Genomic DNA, 18,310 nt, shown 5'->3' on the forward strand with positions numbered 1-18,310 from the left:
TAAATAGGCACAATAAATAAATGAAATGTTATCATCTTACCAATCAAATACTGCCCCACCCCATAGTATAATACTGTATATATATTTTTTTTCATCATGGCAAAATTCATGCTTTGTTTAATTCGTCCTTGTTTGTCAATTTTTCGCATAATAATAAATAAATAAATACATAAACAAAATCTGTCACCTCCAGAAATTCCCTGAAATTATAGTGTTAAACTACGAATTACAGATAATAGTAATTCCCCCGTTTGTTAGATGCATTTTCTATTTTAGAAAATAAGTCCACCTTTTAAAACAGTTCATGATTGGGTGAAGCATTTACATTTATCCAGTATTTGTATATGGGGCAGATAGACAGTGGATATTACTCCTTTGTGGCGTGCCTGTCATGTGTTTTTCTCCCGTTCCTTTCTTGCTCCAGCAGCAGATCGTTCCCACATGCTCTCCTGCCGCTTGGCCCTCCAGAGGTGTCAACCGGCCTGAAAGAATGAAGTGCCTCCCCATTGTGCGACCCAACTATTATGTGCTTAAGATTTCCATGACAAAGACGACACTCGACTTCTCCTCCATCCTTTCACCACCGAGAGCCCTTGTCCCGCTTCTAATACAACATTTTGCATCGAATCGTTGATTTAAAACCCCTCCAGAAGACACGCTGAATAGTAATAAGATAAGGATATGGTAGGAGTGTATATGCGGGCTTATGTTCAATGAGCAAAACCTGAGCTAAGCAGATAGAGTGGTAAAAAAATCTGGGCTACCTGAGTGCAAGTGGTGCAGTGTTGATTTATGGTGACAGTAGCTTTTCACAGCAGCCAGCTAAATCAAAGATATGAGGGGTCATTAGGCTATCAGTCAACAAAGCATTGCAAATGAGCCCATAGGAGAGCAGGGGAAGGCAAGAGGACACTAGTAAAGGAGTCTGTGAAAGTGAACAGTTTCAGTAGATGTTCGGACAGATGCAAAAACACTGACAGTAAAGAAGCCCCTGAAACGCTGCTGTCAAATTCTCCAATGTGCTGTCATGATACACTTTAGGGGTCATTTACCAAGCGTTTGCTCATGTGCAAAATGAGTAGCACGTGCAAAAGTGGAGTCATTTGTGCATTTTTTTTTACTCACACAGCATTCTCTCATTTACAGATTTAAGTGCTTAATACTGAAATACACATTCAATTCCAAATGCCCACAAATGTCTATATTCAATTTTCCAGCTTGCACTCATTTTTTAGAGCTTGTCTTGATAAATGTGCCCTTATAAGCGTCAATCAAAATGTTCAATCCAATAGTAGCATTTTAATAATTTCCTACGTGTTAAAAATAGTGTTGTGTAATGTGCAAAAACAGTCACACTGTACTTTTGACATAATTTTATTGCTGGACTGCAAAATAGTTTTGTTACAATTGTATGTAACGGTAAATCCATGTTATAAAAAGCATACAATGCTTTTTTAGTCAAAATACCATCAAAATTTGTCATTAAAATAACTTTAATATAAAACATATAGCTTTGTTTGACAGCGTACATCAAGCTTAACAGAGTGAGTGGTGATACTCATTATAAGTTATGTGACTTTTAGTTGGGGTCAAGGCACATCTGTCATTAAGTACAAAATCAACAGAACTCACAGTCCCAATATATCTTCAAGTTTTCATTAAGCCTTCTATAAAAGTATATCATTAAGGCGAGTGTACAGTGGATTTAGACATTTCTTTCACTAGGCTATTCTCAATAAATCATTATAGCCTAAACATAGATTCTCTGGACAGGTCTATAGTATTTATATACATATATACAATGTACATAATCTCTGAAGAGAATATACAAAATAGGTTCCCTTTAAAGCTGGAATTCTCTTTTCTATTTACATTCTGCACATTTGGATCTTACTGTAATAAATTACTGTGACTCCTTAAACTCTATTGTATTTACAAGTTCATCTGTTCCAGCATTAAATACTTAGCAACAGTCAGTGATATAAAAACAGTTCGTATCTTTAAGGGCTTGGCAGTGCACAGCTTGAACACCTCCACATGGCATTGTGGCTCAAACAGCTGTGTGTGCAGACACTCTGCAATCAGTCCGACTGTGTGAGACAATAAGCTTATCACATAAGCAAAGAGTAGTGAAGTGGGCTCGATAAAAGCCTACTCAGAGCCGTGTGGTATGATTTGCATAGAAAATCTCCTGATGTGATATCCTTCACTGTGTAGTCCAAACAAGGCGCTTCCTTCAGTCCAAGAGCCTTTTAACTCCTCCAACTGCAGGTCACGGAGTGGCCCGAGTGGAGATGGCCCTTTATCGGGACAATAGCGGGGGCACGTCATGACCCCAGGGATTAGACGAGGGCCAATACAGCCAAAATGGATGCCAACAGAGTGAGGGCGCAGCGCTGAGCTCTGAGATCCGCTCCGCTCTCTGGCTCCTGATAATAGTCCACCTCTGGGTCATCGTCGTCATCCTCGCTGTCCGGATCCATCCTGCGGATCCACCCGCTGCTCTCCTCGCGCTCAGGCGGAGAGTCAAAGCACAGAGTCTTCATACTGGCTTTGACAAACTCACATATCGCCCGCTCTGTGCCATCACACATACAAGTGTCCAGTTGTTGGCCCTTGGGTATTTTACGCATGTTGGCAATCACATTGCGGCAAGCGTTCGTGCACACCGCACCGCTAAACAGCTTCCCACAGTGTTTTAGGTAGTCGTGCATGGTCGAGCTGCACTGTTGGTCCCTCTCGCACTGGCGCCGTGCTTCTGTGCAGCCCGTGCTTGTGGTCCGGGGCAGACAAGGCTCGATAGCTCGTTTCGTGTTCAAACACATAGCGTCCCGCGCACAACTGCAGTCCTCCAGTGCTGGACCACTTTTCGTTAAATTAAGTTGTACCAGGGACGATATGCAGTGACTCGGACACTTTCTCCTGTCCCCGTTCAGCACCGGGCCGCAAGCGCGCGTGTAATGCTCGTAGGCGTAGTTACACTCAGGCTCAGCTTGGCAGTTCATAATAGCCTGCCAGCAGATGAGCCGGCGGCCACAACACGGCGTGAACAGAAATAAACACGAGAAGAGGAAAAGTAAAGAGCCCAGTGGCCAAAGGGCGATGTGCGTCCGCTGCACACACAATGCCATTACGCACTCACAACAGTGTCATAAGCGGTCGGCTAGTTTGCTGAGTGCGGTCCACTCCTGGGCCCGATGTTGGGAATGAGACACTTTGGTCAAAGATTCTCCATTCGACCCAAAAGCACCGCGCGTCTCCCGTTATCCATACATGACTCGAACAAAAGTGGAGCACACGCAGCGCTAGAGCTCAAAACTTCCAACAACTTCAGCGAGTTTTGGAGTCGATCATTCCAGGGCAGCTTTTGTGAGCTCCGGTAAAAGTGTCTTCATCTCACATTCCTCCGTCCGCCGCTCCAAAAAAAACGCAAACCCAAAACACTAAAACGACCTGAATAGTTCCTGTGAGCCGTGCGCTGTCTTTAACGGAGTGATCCAAGTAGTGCGAAAGCAAACAAACAGCGCAGCGAAGAAAAACAAGGGGCTTGAGGGTCGTAGAGTGGTCCTTACTCAGTCCCCCTTTTTGCATTTGTGTGAGTGTTGCACAGCCCCCTCTCCATACTTCAGGCACTCTCATTGGTTGGCCACTTGTTGTGGGTTTCCACGTAGTGAGGGGCGGGAGTTGAGGGGCCAGGAAAACTAAGTTGAGTGACTCCCAATTCTCTCACTGTTATTTCCAGGAAAGATATATTGAAATATAGACTATGCACATAAAGGCATACTATGGGAAAACCTGGTCAATAGTAAGTCATAATGCATGCCACAAATCATAAAACACAACTTCTAGTTTGTTTACCTCATTGTCTAAAAACAATAGTGTTGATCACCTCAACCTATTTTCATTTGTTCAAGTCAGCTTTTGGGTTTGCAGAATGCCGTGGCTTTTGAAGATGCTTTTGCAGCTGTACTCGTACTGACAAGACTGACCTCAGCTACAGCTTCCTCAAGGAGAAGAATTGAGGAATGTCACATCATTTAGCATGTAAAAATATAAGAGTAATATGGGTGTACTGTAAATAAATGCACTACTAAATACGCCTACTTGTGGTTATGTTTCGTTGGGATCAAATTTGGGATGTGTAGAGCAGAATGCGATCTACGCCAAGACTCCTCTCCCATTGTAACTTAGCTCTAATTAACTGGGGATAATTGGCCTAAAGTAGCCTTACATCAACAACATCGCTGTGTGAAGCACCATGTTTAAGCTTATTTATTAAACCATCCTTTTACTCCTCCCAACAGCAACTTCAAATGTTTCAGTGTCTTAAGTCATGGTTATGGAGATGCATGTGCTTGTCTGTGAGCGGGTGTGAGTAAGCCGATAGCCCACATGTTGACACTTGAGCAGGAGGAGCTGTGCACCTCTGCAGGCTGGATGTGGATGAGGGAGTCAGAGGAAGAGAGCGGTGAGGGCACAATGCCGGTTTGTGTTTCTGATCTCAGGAATGTACCTTTAGGCCTGGGCAATGAGCTTCCCACTGCAAACAATGCACTCAATGTCAGTTACGGCTGGCTAACGCAGACACAGCTAGCTCTGCTCCAGCGTCACAGCTCGTCCAACATGATGGATACAAGGAACCCAATTCCCTCTGACTCTCAGCCATTCCCATAAAGAGTATAGGGAGAGAGGATAACATGATTTTGCTGTGTGTTAATGGAATGCCTTCAAATTTCAGTAGAAGAAGAAGAAGAAGAAGAAACTTTATTTATATAGCACCTCTCACAGATAAAATCACAAAGTGCTTCACAGAGAATCACAGAAAACATTACAGAATTTACATAGGAACAATCACAGCATTGTCAACTAAAAGCTCGTCTAAAAAGCAACGTCTTCAGCTCCTTTTTGAAGGAATCAACAGAGTTGGCTGTACGCAGCGACAAAGGAAGGTCATTCCACAATTTAGGAGCAACGGCTTCAAAGGACAGATCACCTCTGGTTTTAAAGCGGGTTCTTGGGACAGTGAGGAGGTTTTGGCCCGAGGACCTAAGGGTGCGACCCGAGGAGTAAGGGCACAGCAGGTCAGATACATATCTGGGAGCCTGACCATGCAGCGCTCTAAAAGTCAAAACTAAAATTTTAAATTCAATTCGAAATTTGACAGGGAGCCAGTGCAACGAGGATAATATGGGAGTAATGTGTGACCGTCTGCTAGTTCCTGTTAAAAGCCGCGCTGCAGCATTTTGAACCATTTGAAGACGATTCAAAGCAGGTTTGTTAAAACAAGTAAAAAGGGAGTTACAATAATCTAAACGAGACGAGATAAAAGCATGAATCAACAATTCTAGATCAGAGTTGGATAAAATTGGTCTCAACTTGGCAATGTTTCTCAAATGGAAGAAACAGTTTTTCACCAGGTGCCTCGAGTGGCTGTCAAGAGACAAAGACTGGTCAAACCAAACACCAAGATTTCTGATGCTCGACTGAACCGAGGAGCCCAGAGAACCAAGGTGGTTTACAATCGAGGGGATTTTCTGCTCTGGAGCAATAATCAAAGTCTCAGTCTTTTCAGAATTCAGAATTTTCAGTATGGACTTGTCACATGATGTCATAATAAGTTCACTTAAATAATAAAATTCACTTAAAAAATAAAATTAAGAACGTTCACTGGAGAATAAAGCCACTAAACTGCTAAGCTCTTCCAAGAAGATGGTGAAGGACCATGGAATGGCGAAAGCTGCGCAGGAGTGCAGGACACCATGCTAAAATTTCACGTGGTGTGGCTTAAACTTAACAGATGAGTTGCAAAGTATGAAGTCCATGAGCCAAAACTAATCACTAAGGAAGACCAATACTAAATAAAGTAATTTTATAAATCTCTGAAATGCATGACTTCATAATTAAGTGTTCTTTGCAGGAATGGTCCTTGAAAAACTGGAAAGCTCTTCATAGAATGTCTTTTTGTAAAGTGAAACAGATATTTCACTAACAAATAATAAAACAAACTGTTGTTAATGAAGCCACAGCCTGGCCATTTTAAGTCTACAATAATAAGCGTATTTTGATCTACTTCAAGCTTTCAGTAGAGAAAATCATTTTCAAAACCTTATCAGACATATAAAATGCCCTTTAAAAACACTTGTGTTTTTGCCAAACGTTGAAAGTTTGAACCAGATGTGCAGCACAGAGCGCTGTGCTTTGATTTTAGGGCTCATATAAAACTTGAAGTTCATGCCACAACAGTCCAATTAAGGGACAGGCATAATGATATCAAAACAATCCCCTGCTGATGTTTCAGACACCATATAGCTTTTTGTATCTGGCTGAAAGGTCCACAAAGCAGTAATCAACAGGTTATTGAAAACTGTGTGCAAATCTGTGCTATAAAGGCAAAATACCTTTTAAGTAAACAGCACCGGTGTATATTGTATGTACTTGTATCGTTTCATTGCATTTGAAACCTTAAAATTCTGAATTCCATATTTGTGTCTGTTTTACCAAGTGAATACTGAAAATAAGAACACGAGATGTACATTCTGCTTGTGTTAAGTACTGTGGTTCTGATATAGACTGAATGGTCTGAATCCCAGCAGAGCCAGGTCAGTCTGAGAGGAGGAAATATCAGAATACAGGAAATGAGTTGGCAGGAAGAATCCATTCAAATGACTTCCTCTGTAGGATTTCAGAGAAGCGATAATAGCCGTTGATAAGTTTTTTGGAACAGGCCCAAATGCGATTAAGGAATCATTTCCGAAATCATGTCTGCACACTAGTTTCCTCCATCTACTTCCGGGGATTAGTGCTGAGTTCTTCAACATCATAAAAAGTCATTACAAGACGGAAAATCATGTCTAAGCCACCAATCCAGTTGTATAAGTTTACATTTATGCTTCCTGTCTGCATGCAAAGAGGAGAAGAGACTTTTTCAGAAATTAAAAATAACATTCTGGTTGACATACTGTACAGATGTCCACATTTAAAAGTGTCAGTGAAAGAAAAACAAAAAGTAATATATAATTAATAGCTATTTATGGTTTTGCATCAGAATGCAGCAACAATATTTTTTTTGCATAAAGCCTCAGACCTGAAAGTTTGAGACAGCAGTCAACTTTCTCCAGGCGATTTCAAATAACAGTACTTTGTGGGTAGACCCTTTTGTCTTAACTTTCCACCCAAACACAGAAATGGTTGAAATGTGAAATGAAGTGTTATGTGGGCGGGGCCTGTTAATCAGTAAGATTAAAGTCATCCATCATGTCAGAGCCCAGTGATCCCTGTGACCCTTTAGCCACAGTCCGCTGCACCACAACTCCTCCACTTTGAACTTTACCCAGCAGCTCGGAGCAACATCACAACACAGGAAATGCACCGGCAATAACAAGTATGTTTTTTTTCCTTTTCCTGAGCACAATTATTATTATTTTCAAACAATTTTTCAGGACTATTGAAAGCTTTCTTTCGCAAGTGTCTTTTAGAATGTGCAGGTCAAGCTTACATGTAGGTCACTGTGGTAATGACATCATATTTATTCATTGTTTTATTTTTGTTACACTCATATTAGTAGATATTTAAGTGAGTACCTGACGCATTATTTTCAAGAGAGCAGAGACCCACTTGGCTTTACTCGCATATACCACACTATCCACACAGCTTTTTTTTCTTCTTTTTTTAAATTTACACATGGAACAACAATAATGAACAAAGATTTAATGCTAGCCCTGGAATTTCAAACTAAAAATTAAAACAATATAAATTTAAAAAAAGGCTGCAGACTGTGAAGTGAGCTTTGTGGAAACATGAGAGAAAAGACAGCAAGGATACGTATTTCCCAGCATTTCAAGCACCATAGCAAGCGGCAGCAGATGCAGTATTATAACCCTCACCTATTGGCATCTAAAGGCCTCCCAGTTCTATTATATTATTTTGAAGGGCTGAGTAGCGCGAAAAACAAAAGGATGTACTTCAGTACCCCTATTACAACTGTTGGACTTGATTCTACCAGAGTTTTGACTCTACTCAATACACTACATGGAAGCACTGCTAAAGTAAGTATTGCCTTGCAATTATCATGTTTTTAGCAGGCCCAGAGCCTCCTGTGTGAGTGCATAAGCTGCTGTGGACAGCACTAGCCGCGTTAGCTTTAGCCTATATTTATTATGAAATAAAGGCTATGACTGTACAACAGAGACGATATGGCTGTACAGCATAACCCAATATGATAAATTACGATGCTTTTAGACTGTGATTCCCTTGTCCCGCAAATATTTCTACAGTTCCGGCGCATTTACACTGATGTTTGACTGACATTTATCCTAACTTGCGGCTGTTTCTCCTGTGTTTGTGCATTCACAGCTCGCCTCAACAATGACCTAGCACATAATTTCGAAAGTAAGGAATGACATGTATAGTACTACCAGCAGTTACTGCTATAAAATACAAATAGTTGTGTGTGTTTTATGTTTAATCACTCTTCTGGTGAATCAGACAGTGTCAGTTGACATTTTAGTACTGGCATGGCGTGCTTTTGGGGAAAGCGGGTACCCGCAACACGTCCAAGACATCCAACAACATGACAGCTAAGTGGTGGTAACGTCTCTGAGACACCTTCTCAGTTACCGAGCTGTCTCCGTGACTTCTCTGCCACGTAACCGTTACGTCTCTTTAAGATCTCCTTGGTATCTGACAGGTCTTGGAGACATTGCAGGGACATCACTGAAAAGTCTCGCAGGTTGCGGAACATGAATAGTGTCCACGACATCACCACAACTGCTTGAGACCGTGTGGGGACTTCTGAAATTGAACCCGTTAGGTATATGCCATTAAAACTCTCTTTCTGGATCATTCTAGATGTGACAATGTCCATTCCAGCTCCATATTTTCAGCCACGTTGAGAGACCAGAGAGGGTGACCTGAATTGACCCCAGGTGAGTGTCCTAGACTGGACCCTGTTTGAGACCATTCCCAGCAGAAGCAGCAGCTGTCCCGAGACGTGCCTGTGAACGCCTGTTGTTTCAGATCACACTAACACCAGCACATATGGGGCGGCCAATAAAGAGCTAACCCCTGACAAAAACATATGACCTTAATCCTCAACATGAGAGCACCAAGAAACTATTTGAGTATATAAAACACAACAAAGACCGTAGGCACAATCATGGAGCAGCACATGTGCGCCACATTCCTCTCTGCTCTTCATAAAAGGACAGGCTTATTAAAAGAACAGAGATATAGGCTTTAACAGCAGGCTTTGTTTGTCCAGACAAGACTCGTGTCAGTGTGTCTGTCCTGCTAATAGCTACATGGGGTGGAAGAGACAACTCCTACACAACATCCAATTAAATCAGCTGGGCTGTGGTATGGCATAAATACACTTCTTTGTTACAGTGCCTTCACCAGCAGCTCCTTTCCAGAAATTCTTGTCTTCTCCAATGTAATGTCAAATCTGAAAGAGCCGAAGAGACCAATTCACCCCAAGTTTTACCTCAATTCACGACAATGTACGTAGTTTAACATGTTGAAACTTAGGGCAAAAAATCGAGCAAGGAGTATGGCTAATCTAACTTCTTCCCTCAGGGGGAGTGCTTAAATCTAGGGTGTAGCCCAGCAAAACTCCAGCTCTGAAGAAGCCTATTGGATGAAGGACAAAACTGATTTAATTCTGAATGGCCGATGGCCAATGACTACCTTTTGTAAATGTCCTGGAGAGCTTACACAAACATGTCAAATCAACTTTTATAGAGCTGTTTCTGTCTCACTGCGCCATTGATAAGAGATTTGACCCTGAACCAACCCAGACTAAGGCAAAAGGCCCCACATGTCTCATCTCTCTTTCTCGCTGTGTCATGGCAGCCTCCTATAGAGATGTCAGCCATAGCTGAGCAGAGGGGAATGTGTAACTCTATCATGCTCTTCCATTTGGCACGGTCCTGAGTTCCCGACCAGCGTAGTTATGAGCCCTCTTCACACCAGAGTAAACTGTGTATTTAAAAAGCCGTCATTGCGGGACTAACACCGGCCCTGCTAGAGGTTGTTAGAATAACCCAATGACACAATGGTTTCTTTTCTAAATAAACATATGTGGGTAGGCAGTTTGAAGTGACTTTTTTTTCCACTACTTCGACCACCCCTCCTCCTCTGTCCTCCATCTGTAAGAGCTTCCTTCTTCCCCCGTGCACATGTCTAAGAAAGGCAACAGGCGGCCGGGGCTGCAGCTGTTCACATAGAGTGTGTGGAGGACTGATAGTGCGGCTCTGCTCAGCCTGATGAATCGTGTGTATCTTTCTCTCCTTTTCTAGACCCCCCTGCCATCCCACACTCCTCCCACGCTGCCCCAGAAGGAAGCAAACACAGAACTATGATGCACTCATATTATCTATTTCATGCAGGGTAATAGAAGTGGCTTTTACACACTCAAAGCGCATTATTGGAGCCGCAGCTACTCTGGGGCTGACTTTGAAAAACACAGCTGAGTAGTACACTGCTCAAACAGCCAACCTTTCAGGGTGACCATACTGCCATTGTAGCTCTGTGGTTAATACAATGTAAATGTATCACAGTGGAAATGGTATAGTCGACCAGTTTTTATGACCCAAACATACAAGATGAAGATACTGTACACAAACGACTTTATAAGCAAAGCCGTTTCTCCAACTTCTCGGATAATAGTGTTCACAGAGTGACTTGTTGTCTGTGTCCCCTGCAGACTGAAGAGTGCATTCCCAGCTGCTTGTGCTGAGCTGATAAGGCAAACTTCTGCTGCACTCCAAATCAAAAGCACATGTTTGACACTATAGGAGAGAACGACGCAACCATCCTGTGCACTCCTGACACCACGGGGCTCTACCGAGATATTTACTACCCACATACTCTGAGCCTGTGCCGGTTTGGAAATACAAACTTAAACACATGAAAAGTTGTAATCGAGATGTGATAGGGGTAAGTAGATTCACAAAGCATGGAGCCCATAATGTAGTAGGGCAGCCCTCAAAAGCACAAACATGCCACCACAAGACTGAAAAAACAGGATAGATTGTTTATGTGCCGCGTTAAGTTTCCTGTTTTTTATGGCAGTCATCTCCGCCTCAGGGTGAAGGGGGCTTCATGGCAGACCCTGTGTCAATTTGACTGACACCACTGATAGTGAGGTGTGGGGTTATCTGCAAATATGCACCAAACACAATTACCTTGATAAGCAAGATTATGATATTTTCTTTAACTTTTTAAGGTTTAGGTATAATCCCTATTTGAATCATGACATATTGCATTCCAACATACAGAGTGCTTTATGTTTTGTATCAGAAGGCCCAACCCATTAGGCTGGTTATTTTCATGGTCTCCATTAATTTCACAATCATTTCAAAATTACATCCAAGTTGCCAGTTTCGGAAGAAATAAAAAAAAATATGTGGAAGCGAATGTTTCGTCACAACAGAGTGAATAGGTGAGCTGTCATATATAACGGCGGAGGGGCCCCAGACACACCGAGACAGATTCATCACAACATGAGCCCAGGTCACAGCCAGGTGATCCATCAGAGGGACAGAGGCAGACACTAGCACCCCTGCACTCACACACTTAATACCAAGCTTAAGACCCCATTCACACAATTTATAGGCTTTTCCAGAGCCTTTCTATAGGGCGGGGGCTACCACTGGAATACAAACAAAACAATCCTGCTGTGACTATACCTTCGACTAGTGCTATTGCTTTTGCTGTCGTTCTGTTTCTAACATTAACAAAACGCTCTGAACACACTGTTCACTGAATGTTCACTTAGAAATCAGCCTACTTGCTAAAGTTTCTGCTTCTCCAGCAACTACTGGTCTACTGGTGCTAGATATCTGATTTGCTAAAGACATTTCTGAGTCGGCTCTAGTAGAAAACTGGATCTTGTGGTTAATTAATTCTATAGTAAGTCTCAAAGGAACAGGCCACCCTTTTTTACATACTGAGATATGTTCTTACCTTAGCTTAGATGAGTTGATGCGTACCGGTTGGTCTCAGTCACGCAAAAACACCAAACATGTTGTTAGAAGCACTTTGACGTCCGCGCAGTAAAGTCGAAGTGCTCCTAAGGTATTATTACGCCTTACAATAGAGTACCCCTTTTTATTTGCTTAGAAAATCGACATGTATAATTTTGTGTAACTGTACTTGGATCGTAACCGTATTTGAATAGGGAATTTGGGTCCATGAGGAGAGGAGGAGAGGCTAAATGCTAACAACATGTTCAGTGTTTTTGCGTGACTGAGCGCACGCGTAAAGACCGGGCAGTTACGCATCAACTCGTCTAAGCTGAGGTAAGAACATATCTCAGAATGGAAAAACGGTGGCCTATTCCTTTAAACAACAGCGATCATGGAACAAAACTCATGTTTATTTGTTTTTATGCCACAGGTCTGCCACATCACAAATTCTCTTCACATAGCAGAATTAGTTAGCATGAGAGACCAAAACAGGCTCAATGCTCTAATTAACTTTATCAATTTATTCACCCAGACATCTTTTATATAGCTAAGGCCCTGTGTAGTGAGATAAGTGACTAGGATTCTTGTTTGAGCCAAACAGCAAGGATCAAGTGTAAGTGTAGACAATCGAGCATCGTCCATCCCAAACTGACCGCTGCTTGCAAATCACATATGTGCTTGTCTTCAGCCCAATCATAACATCTCAACATGTTCACTGGACTTGAATTAGAAATATTCAAATGCAAGGTGATTCCTGTAATGGTCGGTCCTGTCCTTGCATGTCCAGCTCAGTTCTGCCTAACTGTCAGACTGGGATGTCCTGTCATGGGAATGTGCAAGTGTGGATGTGCAGTGGCTTGCTTCATTCGTCTCGTAATGACCCTAAACATGCGCCTGCTAAGCTACTTCCAGAAACAACTATAGGTTACTCACTGAAGTTAAAGCAGGTTAGGTTACGGTTACCAATTCTGCCAGGTTTAGGCCAATTCTTGTCGTTGAAAAGTATATGTATCTAGTTGCTTTCCTCTAAATTAGACAGCATTGTGCCCTTTTGTTCTGGGCCATACGTCTTGGAAATGAAAGCACATGTGGCGAGCAAAGTCCATTCTTCCAGCGAGTGAGATATGAGATGGTTTGGAGGGGCCACTTCTCCAGCCTATTACATACCAAATCCATCATCTGAGAGGACACTGAGCAGCGGACACTGGCAATAATGGCAGTCATTTCCTGGACCAAGCTGCACACTCCGCTGTCTGTCTCTATGGAGTCTGCGAGTCTGGGCGCATATACACAAGGCTCGCTCACATCTATCCAGAAATACTCAGATCCATATGTGACAACAGCGCTACAATCTGCTCCTTCTTTGTCCAGTCCAGACAGACTTCAGTTTCAAATAAAGATAAAGAGTACAAACGGGATTTATCAGTCAGCGAGAGGCTTTATCTGAAAGTCCCCGGCACATTCACTGTTCAATGTCAACTTCAGCCCCGTCATACGCTTTATCTGCCTCTTTTAAGCCAAATATTGACAACATGCAGATACACCGTGGAGAGGCTTGAAGAAGTAATTCAACCTTTTAAAAGAAAGTGCATCCATGTAACAGCATATGTAAATTATATTGGTGACACAATATGTGCACCCACGCGTTTTTTTTACATCTCTTTGAATATTAGCTCTAAACTACTGGTCAAAAAATATGTTGTCGCGCCCAATAAGGTGCACGTGCATGAGCTGGTTTCCATCTGGAGCCCTTTAAGGTCAAAAATGTATGGCACTCCAATGACCCCGGGAATCTAAAATTAGAAGAGGATAAAAATACTCACAGCTTCGGTTAATGAAGTTAGCGACAGCGTGTCAAGCTCTAGGCCGTAACTTAAGGCGTGAGAAAATATTCACTTTTGCGGGCGGGTAAAAAGTTTCAATACGACAAAGCTATTTTTATTGTCTTTATTCAAATTATATGGAAAACTTTCACTGTGTGAGACGTGCACAAAGCATGGTTATATATTGTTTTAACACCTGCAGTACGCTGTGAGGTTCACTGTGCCACAGATTACACTGAGCTTAACTGCTTTTCTCGTCTGTCAGCGCGGCTCATTCAGCAAACACACAATAAAAACCTGCCCTGATCCGTATCTGCTGATGCCTTTGGAGCAAGTGTTGGAATGAAGAGACCCAAATCCCTTAAATAAATTTGAAAAGCTCAAAACATTTAAAAGTAAGCACTTGTACTCTAGGCAGGGGGAAAAGGGTACAATTGGAAGTAGTTTTCAATTTTATTTAACAGTTCATTTTAATATGTGTTCAGCACACAACACAAGAACTTCTCAGTCATCCAGGCGGTTATTTCAATCTTATCATTGAAGTCCAATAAGATGTCAGATTCAGAATTATGACTGCCCCAATACAATATTAATCCAGGCTTAGGACTAGCACCACATGCTGACCTGGCTTCACTTGCAGAAGTAGAGCTTATATTTTCTTCTACCTTTTCTCATGACAGATCTCGTGGTGGTTGGTCCATGTGTTATGTAGATTCTTGAATCTTGATCTGAACTATCCAAAATGCTTTGCTCTCATCATGAAAGCATTTTCTGGACTGAGCAGATCTGTGAGTCAGGGACACAGATGTCCTCACTGCTTTGAACTTGAGATAACATACTCTTCACATGGTGTGTGTTAGCCAGCCTTTGGTCTGTGTGCACATAGTCACATTTACCGTTAAAGTCAAATCAGAAATCACATTTGAGCCTCATGCAGCCGGGATATATTGGTTTTAGATAATCACCAATATTTTCACCCAAGAGCTTAATGATTTTAAAATAAATTATGAAAAAGATAATTTGACACTGGGCGTGAAAACATGTAAAACTACAAAAAAACATAAGTAAAAAAAAACAACGATATTGATAAAGTAGTCACAGCACTCTCAAAACAATTTGATTATTGATTCAATAGTCTCTTTGGTTATACGAGACAACTTTATCCTCTGCTGCCTCATTAACAAGTGTAGATAAAGGGTTAGACTGATCATACAATGATTCTTCTATACATAAAGGAAGCAGTAACTGAACAGCCTTCAAGCTAGAAGATGAACGTCTCTATGAACTGCTACTCAAACATAGATACAACTTCAGTCATACAAGTTTTTTTTTATCCCATCAGCTATGCGCTTTCTAGGCTATTTACTGAACACAGAATTAATACTGGACCCCACTTTGGCTCAATGTATCCTAACATTTTAATTATGTACAGTTTCCAGTTAAATGCAGTGGAACATTCTCATTTTCCAACCAGACAGAGATTATGTAGTCAAGACTGGGTTACACAGTAAATCTGGGGTCCCTCGCTCTCCTCTCTGCACATGTACCTGACAAGAGCAGCTGCATCACATGACGGATCGTCCATATCATGTCCAGCGGTCCCACAGTGCTGCCCTGCACTCAGCATTCTGTCAGCACTCAATATGACGGGCTAATTTTACCGAGCTTACACCCACTTCTATACGCTACATTATGTGTTACACTAATGAAAACATGCTTAGTGCACACACCTGTGGTTAACTGAAATGCTTTTAGAGATCATATATGTCTAGCAAACTTATATGAGTTGACGGTTTGATCTTCGTTTCTTTCAGAGCATGCTTTCCTTGATCTAAAGCGCTCCAAATACCAATTAGAAGTACCATCAGTTGAAGTATCTACTGTATCTAACAACTGCACCACCGGCTTCTGTCATCTTGATTTTCATTTGTCCCATATTGTCAAACCTTTTATTAGCCCAGTATACTTAAATATTGCTTCCTGCCATCTTCTTCTTTACAGTGTTCCGGTCTGTTACTTCTACACTCCTGTCGTACTCATAACTTACACCCTTTCTCTGGTCTAGAGACTGCAACCTCCCACTACACAACCAGCCAGGGACAAAAAGCACTTGCGGACCCTCCAAGGTCTTGTTACGACCCTGGAATGAGCTGCACGGCCCTTTGGGTAATGGAGTAGGGATGTGCCGGGAGGAAACTCTAGCCTTGTGGACATTCCAGGCAGAGCTCAACAGTTTGTGCGCAGTATCAATGACAAAAGCAGACAGAGACAGGCAACAGAGCAGTGATGCATAAAACATAAGTGAGGAAAGTTAGCCCAACATTTAATGACCTAGCAATAACAGTAGAGTTAGCTTAGAGTTTGACGAAGCCTTAACTGACCATTAAGATGCTTCAATCTTGCTTCAGGTGTGGCGAATGCTAGTTTTGTTCCCTTATAACAAAGGAAAACATATGTGGCAATGTGTGAAACTTAAATAAAGTTATCATGTTAAATAACATACACAATGTTTGTTACAGTTAAGTTAAGTTAAACATAAGTTAAACAGATCTTAGATGGAAAATGTCTCAACAAGCCAGTTTAGATGACTACTGTAATGTTGACAAAGCCCTCCACTCCTCCTCCACCTACACCTTCCTGTCCCTCCGCGCCACAACAGTCTTTCTCCATCTTCTGGGAAGAGCTTAGCATTGATCGGTTTTATTCTCCTGTGAACGTCCATTAGCCAGAACACTAGTAGGGATAGAAGCTTGTGTGGCTTAGCTGCGAGTCTTGCCCGGACACCTCCTCATTTATCCCTTTTAGTTTCCAGTAGCTCCTCTTGTGACGCCTCCAATGTACTGAAGGTGTGGGAGGCTCTTGGTTGATGACACTGATGTTTGTTTATTTTAAAAAGCATTTACTTCATAACTAGTATGGACTCTCTGCAGTAAAAAATCCACTAAGTGTCTCAAAAGCACAGCGAAGATGTACAAAAGTATCCAGTACTTATCCAGGGTGGACCACAGAAACTACAAATTTAGCTCGTAGAAAAAGGCAAAAAACGCTGCTGTACCAAGAGTGGGGGAAGTTGCTGCATGTTTATGCGTCGCGTCCCCCACCTTGCATTCCCTGTTGCTATAGCCATAAAACTTCCATATTTTACATCTTTGTACAAATGTTTCTAAGCCGTCATCTATACTTTGTAGTTTAAATGCTGGACGTTTCACTTCTCATCCAAGAAGCTTTATCAGCAACACTAATGACCAGAATATAACAGAACAGCAGGAGGGGTTTATACTAGTCCCACCCATCTTTGTGTTTTAGTGTTGTTGTTTTTATAGCTACATCAATACCTCTAGTATTCATTGCCGCCTTAAAATGTTCAACCAGTTCTTTTCTGTAAGGGGAACTCCCAAAGTATAAAGAATGATGAAATATGACTTGGTTAAAGAGTGTTAAGTGCTATGAAAACATATTTAAACAAACATGCAGTCAAACTACTATGCTGTCCGCAAGACACAGACAAAGCCGAGCAGTTATTATGGAGAGGAGCATATGGGATTCATTTGTGAGGGAACTTCTGGCATGGATTCTAGCTCTTAGCTTGATGTGCAGATAGGCACATGAGAACACACTTTGGTCAAGCTGAAACTGTTCCAAAATAAATGTGTCACTGTCACCATGAGAGAGAGAGAGAGAGAGAGAGAGAGAGAGAGAGAGAGAGAGAGAGAGAGAGAGAGAGAGAGAGAGCGAAAGAGAAAAAAAAGTTTGGTTCAAAATTGAGAACCTCAGGGATGTTTAATTCATTTGAAACACTCCTATCCAAGGACTTTGTGGTGGGATAATCAGAATATGAATTCCAGTTTGAAAAGCGTAATAACATTTGCGTCTATAAAGCTACACTGGTCTATTCAGTCTAACTTTTACAGACATAGTTTGAGACTGTTCTTCTCTGCAGCTTGGATCATTTTCAGAAAGGGGCCATTTTAGGGGATCCAGAAAGCTTAGTGCCTGAAGGTATGGTTTCAGGCTACATCGATTCAACGACATGTTTTCTACAATAACGCTATGCTCTTGTTCCTTTGTTACATGTAGATTTTAGATCTACATGTAACAAACCCAATCTATGTAATTTAGAAAATCATTAAACTCGTCTTGGCAATTTGCTAGGTCACAGAATTGGCTAAATTGAAGAAATCTGAGTTGCCTTGACATGGTGGCTCACCTGATATAGCACTACATACTCGCAGGAATCACCACTAAAGCCTATCGCCAAATGTATTTTATGACCTATATTTCTATTGGCCCTTCATAAGAATAAAGGCAAAAACCTTGGGGATACCAGAGGGAGAAACAGTTTTTTCACGCTTCACACAGAATCACAGCAGCAAAAGCAAATATATTTTAAACTTGGAAATAGTCAATGGTTCCCCTCTATGTGAGAATAGCAACAGCTGCACGCCCGCAGGGATCTGCCTCCATGACAAGCCCAGGAGCAGCACAGGTAAGATTACACTGTCTCTCACATCCATCACCAAG

At 41.9% G+C, this 18,310-nt stretch overlaps 1 protein-coding gene across 1 annotated transcript; it reads right to left on the reverse strand.

The window, feature by feature from the left end:
* Positions 1-1,395: 1,395 nt before the first annotated feature.
* On the reverse strand, positions 1,396-3,580 carry gas1a (growth arrest-specific 1a). The gene has a single exon (XM_079562627.1). The coding sequence runs from the start codon at positions 3,129-3,131 to the stop codon at positions 2,343-2,345; it is 789 nt and encodes a 262-aa protein (XP_079418753.1). The 5' UTR covers positions 3,132-3,580; the 3' UTR covers positions 1,396-2,342.
* Positions 3,581-18,310: the final 14,730 nt, after the last annotated feature.

The sequence above is a fragment of the Gobius niger genome (assembly GCF_951799975.1).
Source record: "Gobius niger genome assembly, chromosome: 1".
In the NCBI taxonomy this organism is placed as follows: domain Eukaryota; kingdom Metazoa; phylum Chordata; class Actinopteri; order Gobiiformes; family Gobiidae; genus Gobius; species Gobius niger.